Here is a 21,240-nt window from a genome sequence, read left to right as displayed (position 1 = left end):
ATGCTAAAGGAGATCAGTCCTGGGTGTTCTTTGGAAGGACTGATGCTGAAGCTGAAACTCCAATACTTTGGCCACCTCACGAGAAGAGTTGATTCATTGGAAAAGACTCTGATGCTGGGAGGGATTGGGGGCAGGAGGAGAAGGGGACAACAGAGGATGGGATGGCTGGATGGCATCATCGACTCGATGGACGTGAGTGTGAGTGATCTCCGGGAGTTGGTGATGGACAGGGAGGCCTGGCGTGCTGCGATTCATGGGGTCGCAAAGAGTCGGACATGACTGAGCAACTGAACTGAACTGAACTGAATGACGTGGTTTGATTACTTTTTTTAGAACCCTATTTCATATATTCAGTATCCTGTGATAAACCGTAATGGAATGAATATAAAAAAAGAACGTATGTATGTTTATAACTAAGTCACTTTGCAGCAGAGATTGGTACAACATTGTAAATCTTCAATTTTTAAAAAAGCATAAAAAAATAGGGAACAGATTTGTGATTGCCAAGGGGGAGGAGGGAGAAAGAGCGATGGATTGGGCATTTGGGGTTGGTAGATGCAAACTATTACATTTAGAATGGGTAAACAACAAGGTCCTAATAGCACAGGGAATTATATTCCTATCCTGTGATAAACCATAATGGAAAAGAATATATAAAATAATGTGTGTGTGTATATATATATATATATATATATATATTTATAACTGAATCTTTTTGCTATACAGCAGAGACTGGTACAAAATTGTAAATCAACTATACTTCAGTTTTTTTAAAAAAGACATTTAAAAAAAAACCTATTTCACAGTAAAGTCACATTCTGAGGTACTAGGAGTTGAAACTTATTTGAGAGGGATGGAGGGGATACATTTCAACCCTAAATTACCGTCTGAAAATTTAGATTATTTCTTCTATTTACCTCCATATTTCTTTTAAAATGCCATATTTAGCCTGCTTTTTCTTGACTTTTCAACTTGATATATGCAGGTAGCTTCCTGAGAAAGCTTGCATGTCTGGACATTTCTTCAAACCTCCCTGATACTTCACTGATAGCTCACCTTGGTCTATAGTCCTAGATTGGATATTCTCTTCGTTCAGAATTTGAAAAGCACTGCTCCATTTTCTTGTTTCCTTTGCTGTCAAGAAGTCTTGTGCCATTCTGATTCTGAATCTTTATGGATGATCTGTTTTCATTTTCTGAAAACTTTCTAGAATATTCCGTTGCCAAAGCTGTTTAATAATGCGATGGTGTGTCATTTTTCTTTCATTTTGCTGTTCAGCCCTTTCAGACTTGAAACTGATGCCCTTCCATTCCAAGAAACTTTCTCGTATTATTTCTTTGATAATTTCCTTGTCACCATTTTGTGGTTGTCTTTCCAAGATTCCTTTTGATAGATGTTAGACCTACAGGATTCATTATCCTAATTTTCTTATCTCTTCTTATCCATTTTCTATATTATAATCCTGTTCTACTCTGTGGGAGATTTCTTCACCTTTAACTGATACCATTTTTTATTTTTCTTTAACCATTTTTAATTTCTAAAAGAGTGTCCTCATTCTCTGACATTCCTTATTTATAGCATCTTTTTCTTATAACAAATGAAATATCTTTTATTATCTAATGATAGCAATCTAGATTTTCTTCTGTTCTCAGTATTTTCTGTTTTCTACAGATTGCTTTTTCTTTTTTTTCTTTTCTGTTTGATTTGATCTCTCCTTTCATGTTAAAGTGTTTTCAGATTTGGGGCAGCAGGGAGGGTGATGTTTGTTTGTTTTGAGGCTTTTTTTTTTTTTTTCTTTTGGCCTGGTAGTTCTTCAGTGTCTTAACATATTTTAGTGTGCAGTGTTAAAAAACTGATTGGAAATTTAATGTGCTTCAATAAGGCTTGTCCAGTGGGATTGGGCTATTTTGGCAGAGCATCTCCAAATATCACTACCTATATGTATATCTTTTCTGTTGGGCTGAGTAGTTTTCCCAGAAATGTGTTCTCCAATGTTTTGCTTGGAGGACAGATGTGGAGAACAAAACAAACTTTGAGTGTTCTGGAAATTAACCAGACGAATGGGGTCTCATTACATAGTGGATTCTGTAATACACCCCCAGATACCTCTTCAGGACTGAAAATCTGTTCGCTGCACAGCAGGAATGCTGCTGTCTCTCAGCACTCAGCAGTAAGACCTCTGTAGAAATTGCCGGGCAAAAGAGAACTGCCTTCTACAGTTACATCCCTTTCCCACAATAGCCTCATGTCCAGTACCTCATCAACAAGGAGATATGTTTAAAAAAATAAATAACAGCAAAAGAGACACAGATGTATAGAACAGTCTTTTCAACTCTGTGGGAGAGGGAGAGGGTGGGATGATTTGGGAGAATGGCATTGAAACATGTATAATATCATAAAAGAAACGAATCGCCAGTCTAGGTTCGATGCCGGATACAGGATGCTTGGGGCTGGTGCACTGGGATGACCCAGAGGGATGGTATGGGGAGGGAGGTGGGAGGGGGGTTCAGGATGGGGAACATGTGTACACCTGTGGCAGATTCATGTTGATGTATGACAAAACCAATACAATATTGTAAAGTAATTAGCCTCCAATTAAAATAAATTAAAATAAATAAAGTGATATAAAGGCTCAGCCAACCTGATTGTCCCAGTTCAGAATAAGTCTGGGGAGCCATTCTGGTTTGAGATCTCTATGCTGCTGGCCAAGGAGTTCATTAAGAATGAACCGTAGCCCAACTTCTACATGTGCCCAGTTCTGCTTCCTTCCCTTCCGCAGGTGTTGTTTTCACAGACCACACTAATAAACTTGCTCCATGTTTATCTCCATCTCAGGAGATGGTGTTATACTTAAAGGTGTTATACTTCCTAGCCTGCTTCCTACTGGCATGTATAGTAGTTATACTTTTTCACTGATGCCCTGTTTTCAGTAGAGCACCTAGCCTCTCCTCCTCATGCCCCTTGCATCCAGTTTCCTGTGTCTGGAATACACAAGGCTTGAGCAGCCCCTGTTCAACTTCTCCGTAAATAAACTACAGGATTTACACTGAGGTAGAGGTGACTGCCTATAACTGTTTATTAGACAAAATTTTCAACTAAAAGCCTCGTAAACCTCACCCCATAGTGCGGCATTAAAACATACAGAGGTCATATCTCCTGAGCTTTTGCAGACTTCCACAGTTCGCATCAACTTGCTTCTTGTTGACTTCCCACTCTGGTGGCTTAGGGTACAGCTTATTCCCATCTGTCAAATCATTTCACACTTCTCTCTTCAGTTTTCAGTTTCTAAGGTTTTGTTGACTCACATATGCTATCAGATTCTCTACTTCTTTGTTCATCTGTCTTCTAGGTCCATGCCCTTTTTTATCCTTTACTATTCTTTTCATGGGCTGGGAAAGGAACAAAAATAAGCACATATATTCTGTCTGGTATATATAGTTAGAAGTATTGCTACACTGTTAGGAGAGCAATGGAATTTTGAAGAATATCAGAAGAAATTTTTAATGGATTTTCATTCATTCTGTTGTGAAGTGCTCTAGCTTTATTGTGAATCTGTACATATTATTTTATATATTTATCACCTGTCATTATAGTCCAAGAAGGATAGAATCAGTGACTGAAGTTTATAAGTATTGTAATAGTTTATTATATTTATGAATTGTCATTTCTCCATCATCTTTTTATGAGGGCCTGGGAATACTTTCAATCTTTTAGTCTCTATCCCTTATGTGTGTATAGTAATCAGTTCTCAATATATTTACTATATCCCCTTAAGACCCAGAATTATTTGATCAGAAGTTTTTATGAAATTCGCCATGTGTATTTTTAAAAGCAGTGTTGTCATTTGTTTCTTTGGCTAGAGCTCCAGAGCTATTCAGTTACATAGCCAAAAATAGCCAAGAGGATGTGTTCTATGAAGATGACATTTGGCCTGGAGAAAATGAGAACGGGTAAGCAAAAGTTACGAGATTCACCGCCTCAGAGCTCAACTTCGTGGTTCTACTGTTAAGTAGTAGTTAGTTTCTCAAGAATTTGGGGGGGAAGATTTTGTATTGTTTTGTTCTTGCTTTAAGATCTTAAAATGATTTTTTCTTTCATTTGTATCAGTAAAGTACTTTTAAACTAATTTTTGTGTTTTTTTAAAATTACTGAGAAGTAACATGTCCATATTTACATTTAGCCCCAATTAAGTATAGTGATTAGTTAAATATTTTATATCATTTATAATTCACAGCCTTCAGAAAGTTTATATCAAGCTTTTTATATAAGTCCTCAGAAAGTTTTAATTAATGTGAAAAAATTATTGTTTTTAATATAGTGCTGAGAAAGTTCAAGAAATTATTACTTGGCTAAAAGGACATCCTGTCAGTACTTTGTCTCGGTCTTCTTGTGATTTACAAATTCTGGATGCAGCTATTGTTGAGAAAATTGAAGAAGAAATTGAAAAGTGCAAGGTATGATTTTCAATAATGAAGATTACTGTTGAGATTTGAAGTTACATGAACTATTTTAATAATTTGTTACAGTCAAATAAAACATATATTTAGTGATTCTAAATTTTATCAAATTATTCTATAATTTTAAAAAGTATTCCAGCCTTTTCTAGTGTCCATCAAGTTTGTCTACATAAATATAAATGTATGTCAATATAAGAAAGCCCATAGCGTTTAAATTTTTATGTCCTTGTAGTGTTTCTGAGGGCTTCCCTGATATCTCAGTTTGTAAAAAATCTGCCTGCAATGCAGGAGATCTCAGTTCGATTCCTGGGTCAAGAAGATCACTGGAGAAGGGATAGGCCACTTACTGCAGTATTCTTGGGCTTCCCTTGTGGCTCAGCTGGTAAAGAATCCGCCTGCAATGCGGGAGACCTGGGTTCCATCTCTGTGTTGGGAAGATCCCCTGGAGAAGGGAAAGGCTACCCACTCTAGTATTCTGGCCTGGAGAATTCCATGGACTGTTTCTGATTTTAAGAATTAATATTTTATGAGTCTAGTCAATAAAAAGTTTGTGATTGAGAAATAAGGTTAATTCTCAGCTCTTCCCTATTCTAAGTTCTTTAAAGATACAATTCATTTTTATTTTAATTATTTATTCTTTGGCTGCACTGGGTCTTTGTTGTTGTGCATGGGCTTTCTCTAGTTACTGTGAGTGGGGGCTACTCTTGGTTGCAGTGCACGGGCTTCTCATGGTGGTGGCTTCTCTTGTGGAGCACAGGCTCTAGGTGCTTGGCTTCAGTAGTTGCAGCACTTGAGCTCAGTATTTGTGGAACATAATGCCTAGCTCCACAGCATGTGGAAGCATCCTGAACCAGGGACTGAACCCATGTTCTCGTCATACAGGTGGATTCCTGTCCACTGTGCCACCAGGGAAGTTCCCATCTTTTTATAGAACATAAAAATTACATTTATTTCACTTTTACAGAATCACTTCTAAAATATACTTTCCCACTGATAGACTCATTCATCTACTGTGTATTTTTGAAAGTCTACTTAAACTATCCGTTTTTTATGTCTTGGTTTTAAAAAGTAATAACCTTCTGTGTAGGCTTAACTGTTTTTATCTATTTTGATTCTCTGTCTTGATGCAATAGAAAATGGGTTAATTATGTTCCTTTTCTAAGCTTACAATTTTATTTTTCACACATTTGCCTTTTTATTAAAATAATGTTGCTTTGCTCACATAGTGCTCTGTTGTTTGAACTAATAGAGTAAGTTAAGAACTGGGTCTCAAGCCCTGGTCCCCCATCCCTCTTTCAATACTTAAACCTTAGGCAAGATAGTTAATCTTTCCATGCCTGCATTTCCTGACTGGTAAAATAGGAATAAAATAGCACCATCTCATATAGTCCTCAAAAAAAAAAAAAATTAACTATTAATACATATAAACTCCTTCTAATGCCTGGCTATTACTGATGCTTAATAATACTTAGCTGTTATTATTTGAATTCTTTTGTCACATGCTGAAGAGCTGTGAATACAGCCTGAAAAATCACCACTAGATGACTCTTTTGAAAAAAATGTAAGGCTTGAAGCCAAGAGTTTGATATTTTGAAAGGTTAATGATATTCAGTTGAAGATAGCAAATCTGCATTTCTTCTTAATAATTGTCTTTAAATGTAAAGTCTATTTGTCCAGCATTACTTTTGAAATGGGTTTTCCACTTAACAAAACTTTATAACTTTTCAGTCCCCAAATTTTATCTGAACCCATTTGGATGCAGAGTTGTAAAATGTTTTACATTCTCCCCTTATTTTGCAAACTGATGATACACATGCAAAGTTGTAGTCTGTCATTTTGATGATAGCATTTAAAAAATGTGTGTACGTATAGATAAAACAGGATTTTTTTTTAAACCTGTTAGTGAGTCAAAGCTGAGCAGTTATGAGTGATTTTTTTTTCCCCTTTTTGGTTTTATAGTGTTATTAGGTAAAGAAGGAGAAAAACTAAAAAATGAACATAACATTCTGAATATAATTTAAACTTTTCTTTTTAATGCAGGGTCATGATTAAAAGTATCCATAGTTTTCTTATTGGACAGTAGTTCCCAAACTCAGCTAATTATCAAAATTACTGGAGAAGTATTTTTAAAAACGCACATTCTGGATTCCACCTTCAGATCAGTACTTGTTAAACTTTATGTCCAAATGAATCACTGGAGGATCTTGTTAAAATACAGATTCTGATTCAGTAGCTCTCAGATTGAGTAGCTCTTGATGTTCTGCATTTCTAACAAGCTCCCAAGCGGTCACACTTTGAGTAGTTATTCCCCATAACTTTTTATTCAGTAGGTATGGATTGGGGCTTATAGTGAAATGCCCTTGTTTGTTAATTTGCCTCATAATCAGGTTTGAGTGCCATATTTTCTAATCAATGCTATAATTTTATTGATAGTAATAATGCCTAGGGATGTGTTAAGCATATGGGTTATATTTTCATATGCAGTCTTCCAGGCACAGTTCTTTTAAACTACTTTAAATTTCTTCTCATATCTTTCTTTCTTGCTGTTTTTCGTAGGCGCCAGTTGTACTTTATTAGTACTTCTGGTCTGCCTTGGGTTGAAAACTTGTCAGTAAGACCATCATTTTTTATCTTATTAAAATTTTTTCTGTATGTCTTATATGTCAACAAAAAAGTTTTACTTTAAAAAGATTCAAGAATTGGGGGGTGGGAAGGGGGTTCATGTTTGGGAACACATGTACACCTGTGGTGGATTCATGTCAATCTATGCCAAAACCAATACAGAATTGTAAAGTAAAAATTAAAAATAAATAAATAAATAAATTTTTAAAAAAAAGATTCAAGAATTAATTTATTCATCCTTGCTTGCATCTAAAGAAAGTCATATAGTCTTAAAATTACTCATTTCTTTTGGCTTTTTAAAATTTAGGCATGTGCAAATATGAGATAATAATTTTTAATTTTAATATTTTAAAAATATTTTAAAAATTTTCTTTCCTCAGCAAAGAAAGAATAATAAGAAAGTTCGAGTGACAGTGAAGCCCCATTTGCTGTACAGAGTAAGTTTCCTGTCAGAGAATTCAAAGTTGTTGTTTTGCTTTGAAAGTACAGAAGGAACAAAATGTTTTCAGTATATTAGTAGAAAAAATTTTAAATGAGAGTTGATAATTATATTTACATCTTTCTTTTCAGCCTTTGGAACAACAACATGGGGTTATTCCTGATAGGGATGCAGAATTTCGTCTCTTTGACCGTGTTGTAAATGTGAGAGAGAACTTTTCCGTTCCAGTTGGCCTTCGGGGCACCATCATAGGAATTAAAGGGGGTAATAACTCAATATGTCTCCATCTGCATTTATACTGTATGTCTTATATATATATATACTGTATGTCTTATATACAAGCAGAAAGCAAATGTAAATCAGGAAAAACACTAAATTCTTTTATGTTTTAGTTAATTTTTTTCCAGCTTTAGTTTTCAGAGGAAATTCTCCTTTTCCATCTGTGTAATCATCTGGGAAGTGATTAAAAGATGTGAAAGTTGGGGAATGACTGCTGAAACTTTGGTAGCTTATGTGTAACACATTAAAATTATCTAAAAGCCTAGTGAGAATACGTATATCTGTTTTCATGAAACTAAGACAAACATTTTGTTGGGTTTCATCTAACCATATCCAGGGCTTTACCTTAATTGTCCTTGTAATCGCTTGATTTCTGCAGAGAAATAAACAAACATGATGTATGAGCTTATTTATAGTTAAAAGATTTACATGTTAATTTGAATTTTATTAATACAACTAGATTGTGTATATAAAACAAATCTATCAATCCATTGTGCAACAATGTACATATAGTTGTGCAACAATGTACATATAGTTAACGCTATAGTACTGTACACTTAAAAATGGTTACAATGATAAATTTTATGCTATGTTTTTTACCAAAAAAAAAAAAAAATGGAAAATGAGTATGGAAAGAAAAGGGAAGAATTAGCTAAGAACCTAAAAATTCTTCAAAGAGATGCCTGGAGTGAGAAGCTTTGCAATATAGATTCTAAAACTAGTCAACCCAACACAAAGGAACACATCGGGTAGAGGCTAGGGCACCGGCAGCACTGACCTTCCATATCCCAGGCACTCAGTCTTGGTCTCACTGTCCAGAAAGATGGAAGAGCAGACAGGCCATGAGCCCAGGAGAACTGCTTATTTATTGGCAACAGTGTGCTGGGCACTTTTATATTTAACCCTCCCGTCCACCTGAGAAGTAGATATTATTTCTTTTTTATAATTTTGTTTATTTATTTTGGCTGTGCTGGGTCTTTGTTGCTGTGTGGGCTTTTCTCTAGTTGTGGCAAGTGGGGGCCACTCTCTGTGGTGCACGAGCCTCTCACTGAGGTGGCTTTCCTTGTTGTGGAGCTCTAGGTGCCTGGGCTTCAGTAGTTGCAGCACATGGGCTCAGTAGTTGTGGCTCTCCAGCTGTAGAGCACAGGCTCAATAGTTGTGCATGGCCTAGGTGCTCTGAGGCATGTGGGATCTTCCTGGATCAGGGATCAAACCCATGTCTTCTGCATTGGCAGGCGAATTCTTCACCAGTCAGCCACTAGGGAAGTCTGATATTGTGTCATCCAAGAGTTTAAGTGACTTGCCCGAGTTTACACAAATAAGTGACAGAGCTGGGATTTGAACTCCTTCCCCTAATTCTTTTCTAACTTTGAGCGCTGATTCTCCATATTTTGCACATCTTCTTGGGGTCTACCTCTAAAAGAGAATTTTCTTCTTTGAATTTTTTGGATGTGTTTTTTGGTGCTTAAAACGAAGACAAGAAAGTCAAGTAGGTTAACACACCCAGGCTAAGCATGGTAAGGGTCACGTGCATGTCATGAAGCAACCCTCCTGCTGCTGTCTTCCCGGCCTCATGCATTGGCAGTTCAAATTCTGAGCTTAGTGGAGTCTCCTCTGATTAGGTTGTCCTGAAAAGGCCTTAGTAATAACAGACATTTCCTTTCTTCTGACAATCTCAGTCAGTAATAGTGACCAGTTGGAATTTTGTCTAGAAAAGAATTTTAAAGCTGTATCTACACTGAGTGGAAAAAGTGTTGTCATTTATTAAACATATATCCCATGGACAATGGAATGTAAAGAGGAATATTTGTCTTACTGCCTTAACCTGATGCCTCATCTCCATAGAAATCTCCACTAAAGGGGGTGAACAATCTTTTGGTCAATAATCTTTTCAGTAAGTGGCTCCTCCCTCAGACAAGAAAAGGAACCTAAAAAGTGGATCTTAAACCTTCACAGAAGAGACTCTTGCCTCTCATTGAGCCCCACTTTCTTGGGTTTAGATTTTAGGTAAAAGTGTCAGATGAAAGATATAGCTGCCGGGAGAGAATGAGTAAGCTCTACAGGCCTGCTTCCCATCGGACAATGAAAGGCTGAGAATGAGGGAAATATCCCCCCAGCACCTACCCTGGGTTAACATAGTATCAGATATGGTGTTAGTCAGGATTCTCCAGAGAAACAGAACCAAGGGAATGGAAAGGGTGGGGGTAGAGGTGGGAAGAGAGAGATTCGTTGTGAAGTTATGTGACAGACTCTCTGATTGATTTGGGCTTAGAATTCAAATGTTATGATAGCTAATGATTTCACTTTACCTTGGAACTTTGGTAAATTTAAACTTTCCCACCATCCTCTCTGCCACATCGATTCGTCTCTGCTCCTCTTTAAGGTTTATTGAACTATAGTCTTTCTCTCGTGTCTCATGTCTCAATCCTGACATCCATTATCTACCAAGTCATCTCCTGCCAGGACCTTGGAGTCATCTTTGCCATCCCCAGTCTTTTTATCTATACAGGTCACAAACCTCCTGCCAGTTCTATCTAGTAATACATCCTTTCTCTCCATTCTCTTTCCCTCATTACCGTCATGTCTTCAAATCTCCGTTTCCTTTGTCTAACTGTAAAACCTTCTAAACTACAAATTCCAGAGTTATCTCTTTTATTAAAGACATACTCTCTTTTTGTGAATAATTTCCAACATAAAAAATAGATAAAAATATAATTAATTCTCACAGCATCTAATTTAAAATAGTATTATTTTTCTTTAAGTTATTACAAGTAAGGGAATCTGTGAGCTTATCTTCTTTTCATTTGCATCTGTATTGATAGTTGGAATGCTTCTAATACTTCAAAAACTCACATTCCATTTTTTTAATTATATGATTTTTCAATCTCTCTTTTTTAAACAGCTAATAGAGAAGCTGATGTACTATTTGAAGTATTATTTGATGAAGAATTTCCTGGAGGCTTAACAATAAGGTTTGTATTTCCAGATGATAATTACACTTCGTAAATATGTTCATAGGGCCAATGACTTTACATTACTTGCTTTTTTGTCCACAATTTCAGTTCCTAGTACGTATGAGACTCATACTTGTTACTAGGGTTGTAACAGTGAATAAGACAGACATGGTTTCTACCTTCACAGAGCTTTCACTTTAGTAAGGGATATAACTAACTTGCTAAAAATAATAATTTTTTAATTAAAATATGACAAGTGCTGGGAAGAAGTATTAATAGTTGAGGTGTCTATAATAGTGTGTGATCTGTTTTGAGCGTTCTAGAAAGGCTTTCTTGAAGTGATGTTTAAAATGGGATATGAAGACTAAATACTGAAAGAGTAGTAACAGGTGGTCAGAAAAACAGAATAGCATATGCAGCAGAGGACATTTTCACTCATTTAAAAGACTAGAAGAATGCAGGTGTGTCAGCCTCAGCAACTATGTAAGATTGGAGTAAGGGAAAAGAATAAGGACCACACTGTGCAGGAACTGGTAACCTGCTTTCAGGACATGCTAAGGATTGTGGTATCTTGGTCTTTATCCTTAAAGCAGTATGAAGCTGTCAAAATCAGAGATGTGACATGAGCAGATTGTTAAAGAACTTGAGGAATAGAAACATTCTTTGAATTGAGAGACGTGATCACTCTTTGTCATTTGTTTTAGTGAAATTGTAGACACTCAGGCTAGGATAGAATGGTTTGAGGAGTGAACAGCCAGTGGAGTAAAGGAGACAAGAAACAGCTAACCCTTGAGAAGTTTGACCTTGAAGGGGAGAAAAGATAACTGGCAGTTAGGATAACTGGCAAAGGAGAAAATGAAAGTTATATCCATTTGAATGCAGAGTTCCAAAGAATAGCAAGGAGAGATAAGAAAGACTTCCTTGGTGATCAGTGCAAAGAAATAGAGGAAAACAATAGAATGGGAGAGACTAGAGATCTCTTCAAGAAAATTAGAGATACAAAGGGAAGATTTCATGCAAAGATGGGCTCAATAAAGGACAGAAATGGTACGGACCTAACAGAAGCAAAAGATATTTAGAAGAGGTGGCAAATACGACCCAGCAATCCCACTTCTGGGCATACACACTCAGGAAACCAGAATTGAAAGAGACACGGGTCCTCCAGTGTTCATCACAGCACTGTTTACAATAGCCAGGACATGGAAGCAGCCTAGATGTCCATCGGCAGACGAATGGATAAGAAAGCTGTGGTACATATACACAATGGAATGTTACTCAGCCATTAAAAAGAATGCATTTGAATCAGTCCTAATGAGGTGGATGAAACTGGAGCCTATTATACAGAGTGAAGTAAGTCAGAAAGAAAAACACCAACATAATATGCTGCTGCTAAGTCGCTTCAGTTGTGTCCGACTCTGTGTGACCCCATGGACGGCAGCCCACCAGACTCCCCCGTCCCTGGGATTCTCCAGGCAAGAACACTGGAGAACATAATACACTAATGCATATATATGGAATTTAGAAAGATGGTAATGATGACACTATATGCGAGACAGCAAAAGAGACACAGATGTAAAGAACAGTCTTGTAGACTGTGGGAGAAGGTGAGGGCAGGATGATTAGTGAGGGTAGCGTTGAAACGTGTATATTATCATATGTGAAGTGGATTGCCGGTCCAGGTTTTGATGCATGAAACAGGGTGCTCAGGGCTGGTGCACTGGGATGACCCTGGGGGATGGGATGAGGAGGGAGGTAGGAGAGGGGTTCTGGATGGGGAACACATGTGCACCCGTGGCTGATTCATGTCGATATATGGCAAAAACCACTACAATATTGTAAAGTAATTCACCTTCAATTAAAATAAATAATTCATTAAAAATAAAAAAGAGTGGCAAGAATACACAGAAAAACTATACAAAAAAGATCTTTACAACCCAGATAATCATGATGGTGTGATCACTCACCTAGAGCCAGACATCCTGGAATGTGAAGTCAAGTGGGCCTTAGGAAGCATCACTATGAACAAAGCTAGAGGCAGTAATGAAATTCCAGTTGAGCTATTTCAAATCCTAAAAGGTGATGCTGTGAAGGTACCACACTCAGTATGCCAGCAAATTTGGAAAACTCAGCAGTGGCCATGGGACTGGAAAAGATCAGTTTTCATTCTGATCCCAAGAGGCAATGCCAAACAATTGTCAAACCTCCACACAATTGCACTCATCTCACATGCTAGCAAAGTAATGCTCAAAATTCTCCAAGCCAGGCTTCAACAGTACATGAACTGTGAACTTCCAGATGTTCAAGCTGATTTTAGAAAAGGCAAAGGACAGAGATCAAATTGCCAACATCTGCTGGATTATCCAAAAAGCAAGAGAATTCCAGAAAAACATCTATTTCTGCTTTATTGATTATGCCAAGGCCTTTGACTGTATGGATCACAACAAACTATGGAAAATTCTGAAAGAGATGGGAATCCCAGAGCACCTGACCTGCTTCTTGAGAAACCTGTATGCAGGTCAGGAAGCCACAGTTAGAACCAGACATGGAACAACAGACTGGTTCCAAATCAGGAAAGAAGTACAACAAGGCTCTATATTGTCATCCTGCTTATTTAACTTATATGAAAAGTACATCATGAGAAATGCCAGTCTGGATGAAGCACAAGCTGGAATCCAGATTGCCCGGAGAAATATCAATAACCTCAGATACTCAGATGACACCACACTTATGGCAGAAAGCGAAGAAGAAGTAAAGAGCCTCTTGATGAAAGTGAAGGAGGAAAGTGAAAAAGTTAAGTTAAAGCTCAACATTCAGAAAACTAAGATCATGGCATCTGGTCCCATCCCTTCATGCAAATAGATGGGGAAACAGTGAGAGACTTTATTTTTCTGGGCTCCAAAATCACTGCAGATGGTGATTGCAGCCATGAAATTAAAAGACGCTTACTCTTCGGAAGAAAAGTTATTACCAACCTAGACAGCATATTAAAAAGAAGAGACGTTACTTTGCCAACAAAGGTCCGTCGAGTCAAAGCTATGGTTTTTCCAGTGGTTATGTTTGGATGTGAGAGTTGGACTATAAAGAAAGCTAAGCACCAAAGAATTGATGCTTTTGAACTGTGGTGTTGGAGAAGACTCTTGAGAGTCCCTTGGACTACAAGGAGATCCAACCAGTCCATCCTAAAGGAAATCAGTCCCAAATATTCATTGGGAGAACTGATGTTGAAGCTGAAACTCCAATACTTTGGCCACCTGATACCAAAAAGCTGACTCATTTGAAAAGACCCTGATGCTGGGAAAGATTGAAGGCAGGAGGAGAAAGGGACGAGATGGTTGGATGGAGGGTGAGATGGTTGGATGGAGGAGGAGATGGTTGGATGGCAGCACTGACTCAATGGACATGAGTGTGAATAAACTCCAGGAGTTGGCGATGGAAAGGAGGCCTGGCGTGCTGCAGTCCATGGAGTCACAGAGTCGGACACGACAGCTATTGAACTGAACTAGGAGGTTTAAATCAAGAAGGTTGTATGTTTGTTTTTAGCTTACCATGGCGGAGACCTCCTCAAGTCTATTTTGGGTGACCATTAATAGAAAGTTTAAAGTGACAGAAAAAAGGATCGTTAGAATGAGAGGTTCCATGGAATATTAGAATTGTGACCTTTCTCACTTAACTTTGGTGTTTCCTTGGGTAGGTTAGTTAGAGGCATTCTGACCCTCAATATCCTCATCCATAATGAAGATGTACACTTCACTAGGTGATTGTGAAGATTAAATGAAATCCTTTCCAGTTTTCCTTTCTTTTCTAAACACCAGATAGAAAACTGAACTGAAGTTTGTTTCTTTTCTGTTTTGATTAGTGGTAATTAAAATTAAAAGTGAATTACTCTTAATCTCTTTACATAAAATCACAATCTTCAGTCCTTATAGCAAGTGATTATTGTTTTGCAACTTGAATGTGCCTGTTACCCAGAGACATTGTCTGTACCTTTAAATGCAGCAGCAGAGTCTGGATCCCATATCTGATTTTGATTTTCATTTGGTTACCAATAACCCTAGCCAAATAACTTTTGAAATATGTTTTTAAGATTAACTTCTTTCTTGATTGATTGAGAGTTATATAAAAGATTGCCTGCTGCTGCTGCTGCTAAGTCGCTTCAGTCGTGTCCTACTCTGTGCGACCCCATAGACGGCAGCCCACCAGGCTTCCCCGTCCCTGGGATTCTCCAGGCAAGAACACTGGAGTGGGTTGTCATTCTCTGCCTGCTGTATATTCATTTCATAATGCAGAATCTTATAATGTATAGTTCTCACAAAAATATTTTCTGGAAATCTTACAAAGATTTCTTATGAAAGAATTCTACTTCCCCATGATCTCAGAATATAAGAATATTACATTCTAGAGAAGTGACAGAGTTGAAAGCTTTTGACCACAGAGGGCTTATTTTAATATCTAAACACTTTTATCATGACCAAGAAGGAAGAAATCACAAATGCTTATCTCTTAGCCTTCCCAGGTCTAGAACTTTAAGATGGGAAGATGAGGATAAAAAGAGCTGGATTCAACAATTGATCAGGAAATGGAAGTGATCAAAGCTAACATTTTTCCTGTTGCATCACTAGAGCCACACTAGCTGCACACTAGCTAGCTTCATAACCCAGACTGTATAAACCAGTTGGGTTTTTTTTTTAAGAAGTTTGAAATTTAATTCATTAGTTAACTAAGCTATTCTGTTGCAAGCTTTCTGAGGACAAACTTAGCTCACACACACACACCCCTCCACATACAACTACACTTCTAGAACATTTTTCTCCCACTTAATAGCGCTGAATAGTCTATTCAAAAACTTTCCAGAGATATATCATCTTACAAATTGAGATCTTTCTCTAATTTCAAGTTCCTGAATTTAAAAGTAATATTCAGGACTTCCTTGGTGGTCCAGTGGTTAATGCAGGGGACACAGGTTCAGTCTCTGGTCCAGAAAGATTCCACATGCAGGAGGGTGGGAAGGACGCTAAGCCTGTGCACCACAACTACTGAGCCCATACTCTAGAGCTGCACAGCCCTGAGAAGCCACCGCCCAACTAGAGGGTAGCCCCTGCTTGCCACAAGTAGAGAAAGCCTTCACGCAGCAACTAAGACCTGGTGCAGCCATAAATCAATTAATTAATGAAAATAATAATCTTTATGAATCAAATTATGAACAGTCCACCCAAAATTATTTGATTCTTCTCCCTAGCACATTTAGTTTTAGTTCCCTCTTACCCTGATACAACTTTCTACTTTTAGGTGCTCACCTGGTAGAGGTTATCGACTGCCAACAAGTGCCTTGGTGAACCTTTCTCATGGGAGTCGCTCTGAAACTGGAAATCAGAAGTTGACAGCCATTGTGAAACCACAGCCAGCTGTGAATCACTATAGCTCAAATTCATCACTTTCATCTGGGCATTTGGGAGGCCTGAACCATTCCCCTCAATCGCTTTTTGTTCCTACTCAAGTAAGATTTTTATTTAAATAATGAGCTTGAAAATAACTGTTTTCTCTTTATACATTTACTTCATGGATTAACTGTTATATTTTGAATTATATCACCCAAATGATCTATGTTATCCCCTACGAAATGACATTAATTTGAAAGGTAAAAAGGAGGGGACTATATCATGTTTATCAAAAGCAGTTTTCAAATGCCCACCATATAACTCATGTGTGATTTCCTTTATTTCATCTCCCTGAGGGCAAAACTTGAATTGTTTTATGTGAGATACTTAACTTGATTTAATTACATGGTCTAAAATTTTAACCAGACTTTTAAATCCAAATAACAGGTATAGACTAATCAGGAAACAGGTAAGTAGATGATAACAAAGGAAACAAGCAAAAATCCTCTCAAATCTTGTAGGTAACTACTGGGTTTTTTGGTGCATATTTATGTTTCAGTTTTCCTTAAGTTTTTTTTACTTCCCCAGGTACCTGCTAGAGATGATGATGAATTTTGTAACATTTGGCAGTCCTTACAGGGATCTGGAAAGGTTCAACACTTTCAGCCACTGCTACAAGAGAAGGTTAGTATACCTTGCTTAATGGACATTTCTTTTTTTTTTAATTTACTTTATATTTCTCTTTTAGGTATGCAGTGATTAGTTTTTCTTCTGAAATCTCATAAAAGAGAAATAACACTTTTGACCTTAAATTTTCATAGTTCTCTTCAGCCACGTATGTTTTTGGACCAATGAGTAAGACTATAGAAAATTTTTATTTTAAATCAGTTTTGGATTTTTTTCTAGTTGTTTACAAATCATAATATTTTAAATTTAATAAAGGCTTTAATGGTATGCATTAACTCATTCACTTCTACTTGAATGTATAGCTTTATGCTGGCAGTTAGTTGTCTTAAATATGAATGAGCAAATCCTTGATCAAGAATAAGAAGAGGAAAGAAATTCTGCTAAAAGAGTAGACTCAGGCACCAAACAAAGGAAGATGAAAAGGAACAAATTCCTATTACATTTTTTGCTAGTTACCTTCTTCTCAGCTTCAGTCAAAAAGGAGTGTCCTCTCAAGTTTATAAACCAGTGGCCTGCACCATGAGGGCCTAATTTATTCTAATACCTCCAGTAATGGTAACATTATCAGTGCTAGAGAAGGGAAAATAGCAAAGGCAATGATGGTGAAATTAAAATAAAAATGAGAGTGACAGCAACATTTTAAGTCAGCTATACTTCAATTTTAAAATAAATAATAAAATGGAGGGGAAAATCTAAAATTAAAAAAAAAAAGGTGAGAGTGACAGTGCACAAGTCACCTCTGCCAATATGCTATATTTTAAGTTTTCCTTAGATATTCATAAATGCTTTCTACATAAATGTAACCCATATCCAGATTTTTAAACCCTTTGTTCCTCTGTTTATTTAATACTGCTAACCACTCATTCTTCAGGAGTGCTTTTTTAAATCATTCTTTGATTCATTCAACACATTCATTCAGTGCCTGCCACGTGCCAGGCATTGTTCTGTGCACCAAGAATACAGCTGTAAACAAAACAAAAATCCGGACTCTCATACAATTAGTATTGTAGGGAGAAAAGGATAATAAATAAGACAAAAGAAAATAAATGGTTTTAGATGATAATATAAGTTTGAGAAAAATTGTAGGGAAGCAGGATAGGAAATTTAGTGGAGAGGGCAGGCAAGGTTTTGTAATTTTTTTAATGGAATGTTCCAGTAACATTTGGGCAAAGATTTGAATGAAATGAAAAATAGGATATACAAATATCTGAGGAGAGAGTATTCCAGACGAAGTCAAAGTTTCTTTTGGGAGTGGTAGCCTCTGACGTACACAAGGAAGCAGACCATTTGTCTGAATCAGTACGGTGAGTTGTAGGAAATGTTCTTAGAGAGTTAACAGATAGATACTAGTAGGTCTTTCTGGATCATTATAAGGCTTTTACTCGGTGAGACAAGGAATCAGTAGAGGGTTTTGCACAGCAGAGTCACATGATTTGACTTATATTTTAGTTCTATCACTCTGCCTGCTACCTTGAGAATAGAAAATAGAGGAACCAAGGTGGAAACAGGTTAGTTCAGAAACTACTGAAATCATCAAGATTGAGTTGATATTGACTTGGATCAGGATAGTAGGACCCTGTGAGAAGTAGTCAAATTCTTAACATATTGGAAGGGATTTCCAGCTGATGATGAGATGGATATGGGATAAAAGAGAAATAATGTATTAAAGAATATAACTCTTCAGGTCTGAGTAACTAAAATGATAGATGGGCTGTTAACCGAGATGGGAAAGATTGCAGGTCTGGTAGATCTGTGGGGGAAGATCAGGAGTTCAGTTTTGGTAAGTTTGAGATGTATGTTAAACATTAAGAAGAGATATCAGAGTTAGATATCTGAGTGGAGATGTAGAGTTGGACATTTGAGTCTGAAGGTCATAAATGTTGTCCAGGCTGGAGAGATAAATTTGAAATTTGGAAGTCATTTTATGTTTGTGTGTATGTATGTGCAGATGTGAATATATATATTTAAATATACCCTGTATATATATATATATATATATATATATATATATATATATATGTTATCTATATCCACTTTCTTGGATATAGATAGAAAAAGGGTTCAGTAACTTAACCTTAGAGCATTCCATCCTTCAAGAGTTGGAGAGACTAAAAAGAAGACTGAGAAGGAATGGCCCATGAGACAGGAAGGAAACCAGGGAAGGGTGGTTTCTACATGCCAAGTGAAGAACAGATGTTAGAATAGAGTAATCAACTGTGTCAAATGCTGTAGATGGATCAGTTAAGATGAAAGCTGAGAATTGACTATATACAGAATTTAACACATGAAGGCCATTGGGAACCTTGACAAGAGCAGTTTCAGTTGAATGATAGGTGTGAAATACTGATAAGAGTGGGTTTAAGAGAAAAGAGGAAGAGAGAAATTAAAGGAAGCAAATATAGGTAATTCTGTCAAGGAGTTCTGCTCTAAGAGAAGACATTACCCCAAATCTCCTCTTTCCGTTCCCTGTGTGTTCAAGTTCTTTGTTAACCTCTGTGCTTTCAACCTTTCAATGGGGACTGAAACACAACAGATGTGTTTTCCCTGTTGCCTCATTGCTTAACGGTGACTCTTACTTCTCTGCTCATTACCACTCGGTCTGTGTCTCTGATTCTAACCTTTCAATCAAGATCAACCCAGTATCTCCACCTTCTAGAAGACAGGTATAGATGGATGCTACACCATCACCTCAACTTCAAGATTTCTCACAATTGACCTCACCTAAAATCTCTTCTATCCTTATTTCCAGCGTAACCATTTACCTGGCCATATAATCTGAAAAAGATGAAGTTAAAAGTTTTTGCTTCTTTCTAATATTTTTTTCATGGAGATCCCAAATCTTTTTGCCGCTTCTCAGTTTTTACAACAGGGACCTTAAATTTTGCCCCTAGCCCTAGATAAACCTCCTATCTGTGCTTCCTGTTTGTTATGTCTTTCTAGCCCTTCTTATGTAGTACTACCTACATAATCTTTCCTAAAGATCTTTTCACCTGTGTTGGCCCCATGGCATAATTGAGCCAAGTATCTAATTAATAAGAACTCCTGGGTTTTTTTAATAATTTTATTTATTTTTTGGCTGTGTTGGGTCTTCGTCCTTTTGCATGGGCTTTCTCTAGTTGTAGTGAACGGGGGCTATTCTCTAGTTGTGGGGTGTGGGCTTCTCATTGCTGTGGCTTCTCAGGCTCAGTAGTTGTGGCACATGGGCTTAGTTGCTCCACGGCATGTGAAATCTTCCCCAGACCAGGGATTGAGCCTGTGACCTCTACGTTGACAGGCAGGTTCCTATCCACTATGCCTGTAGGGAAGTCCAAGACTCGTGGTTTTGAACTCACTTTATACCCTGAGGCAGTATAGTGAAGATAAATCTGATATTAGACTCAGAATTAGGAAATCAGGTTTTGTGCCTCAAATTGCACAAATCTAATTTCCCTGGGCTTCTTTGGCCTCAGGTATAAAATTAAGGCATTGGACTTAGAGGAACTCTGAGGTCTTTTCAAACCCTATAACAGTGTTATTCAAATATTCTAGAATGTATAGGGCTCCCTGTTTAAAACTACTGGAGTTCAGCCTCAATTCAAACTAATATCTGGGTCTTCTATAATCCAACCCTGCACAGTTCTTATATAAAGTATGTCCAACTGTTCGGTAAAATGCTCTCTTCCAGTCAAATTGATCTCCTTACTTTCCCTCTCCTATAAACAGATAATTTCCATTTCAGGTTATATGTTTGCATTGTTCCTTCCTTCTCTTTCCTCTCTCACTGCCAAAAGGTCTACTGGCATATTACCACCAATTTCCTTTAGATGGAACTCAACACTTGATATTTTGTATTTCCATTGAATCTTCTATATGCATCTCCTGTTATTAAGGTGCTATTTCATTATTTATATCAGCTGAACACTCCCATGTTTTTTCTCCTGTATATTCTAAGAATTATGAGCTACCACATACAACCCTTATATCCATGAAGCATTAATAAGCAATCTGGTATTCATCTAATAAGCAAATTCTAGAGAGCTCAACATGATTTTTTTTTTTAAGGTATTCAAGCTTCTGGGAAAGGCAAAACCATAGAGACAGTAAAAATATCAGTGGTCGCCAGGATTATTGGGAAAGGGAGAGATAATAGGTGGAGCACAGATTTTTGGAGCAATGAATATATATATGTCATTACACATTTGTCCAAACCCACAGAATATATAACAACGAGAGTGGAACCAATGTAAAATATGGACTTTAAGTAGCAGTTATGTGTCAGTGTAGGTTCATCAGTTGTCACAAATGTACTACTCCAGTGGGAGATGATAATAATGGGGAAGGCTGTGCATGTATGGAGGTGGGGGTGGGGGGAATAGGGGAATCCTTGTACCTTCCTCTCAGTATTATTGTGAACCTGTTGATAAAACTGCTTTTTTAAAAAGTCTTTT

The 21,240-nt window shown here is 37.2% G+C and overlaps 1 protein-coding gene across 3 annotated transcripts in view; it reads left to right on the top strand.

The window, feature by feature from the left end:
- The window catches only part of XRN1 (5'-3' exoribonuclease 1), a 115,929-nt gene that overhangs the window by 67,709 nt on the left and 26,980 nt on the right, over positions 1 to 21,240 (top strand). For all 3 annotated transcript variants that reach the window (XM_040234125.1, XM_040234108.1, XM_040234116.1), the window contains exons 26-32: positions 3,861 to 3,950; positions 4,319 to 4,454; positions 7,460 to 7,516; positions 7,650 to 7,782; positions 10,700 to 10,769; positions 16,038 to 16,245; positions 16,715 to 16,810. In XM_040234125.1, coding sequence (XP_040090059.1) covers positions 3,861 to 3,950; positions 4,319 to 4,454; positions 7,460 to 7,516; positions 7,650 to 7,782; positions 10,700 to 10,769; positions 16,038 to 16,245; positions 16,715 to 16,810 — 790 coding nt within the window. The remainder of the gene's footprint in view (positions 1 to 3,860; positions 3,951 to 4,318; positions 4,455 to 7,459; positions 7,517 to 7,649; positions 7,783 to 10,699; positions 10,770 to 16,037; positions 16,246 to 16,714; positions 16,811 to 21,240) is intronic.

The sequence above is a fragment of the Oryx dammah genome, unplaced genomic scaffold (genome assembly GCF_014754425.2).
Source record: "Oryx dammah isolate SB20612 unplaced genomic scaffold, SCBI_Odam_1.1 HiC_scaffold_2, whole genome shotgun sequence".
Lineage (NCBI taxonomy): Eukaryota > Metazoa > Chordata > Mammalia > Artiodactyla > Bovidae > Oryx > Oryx dammah.
Note: the sequence above shows the minus strand (reverse complement) of the source record. Positions and strands in the feature narration are given on the sequence as shown.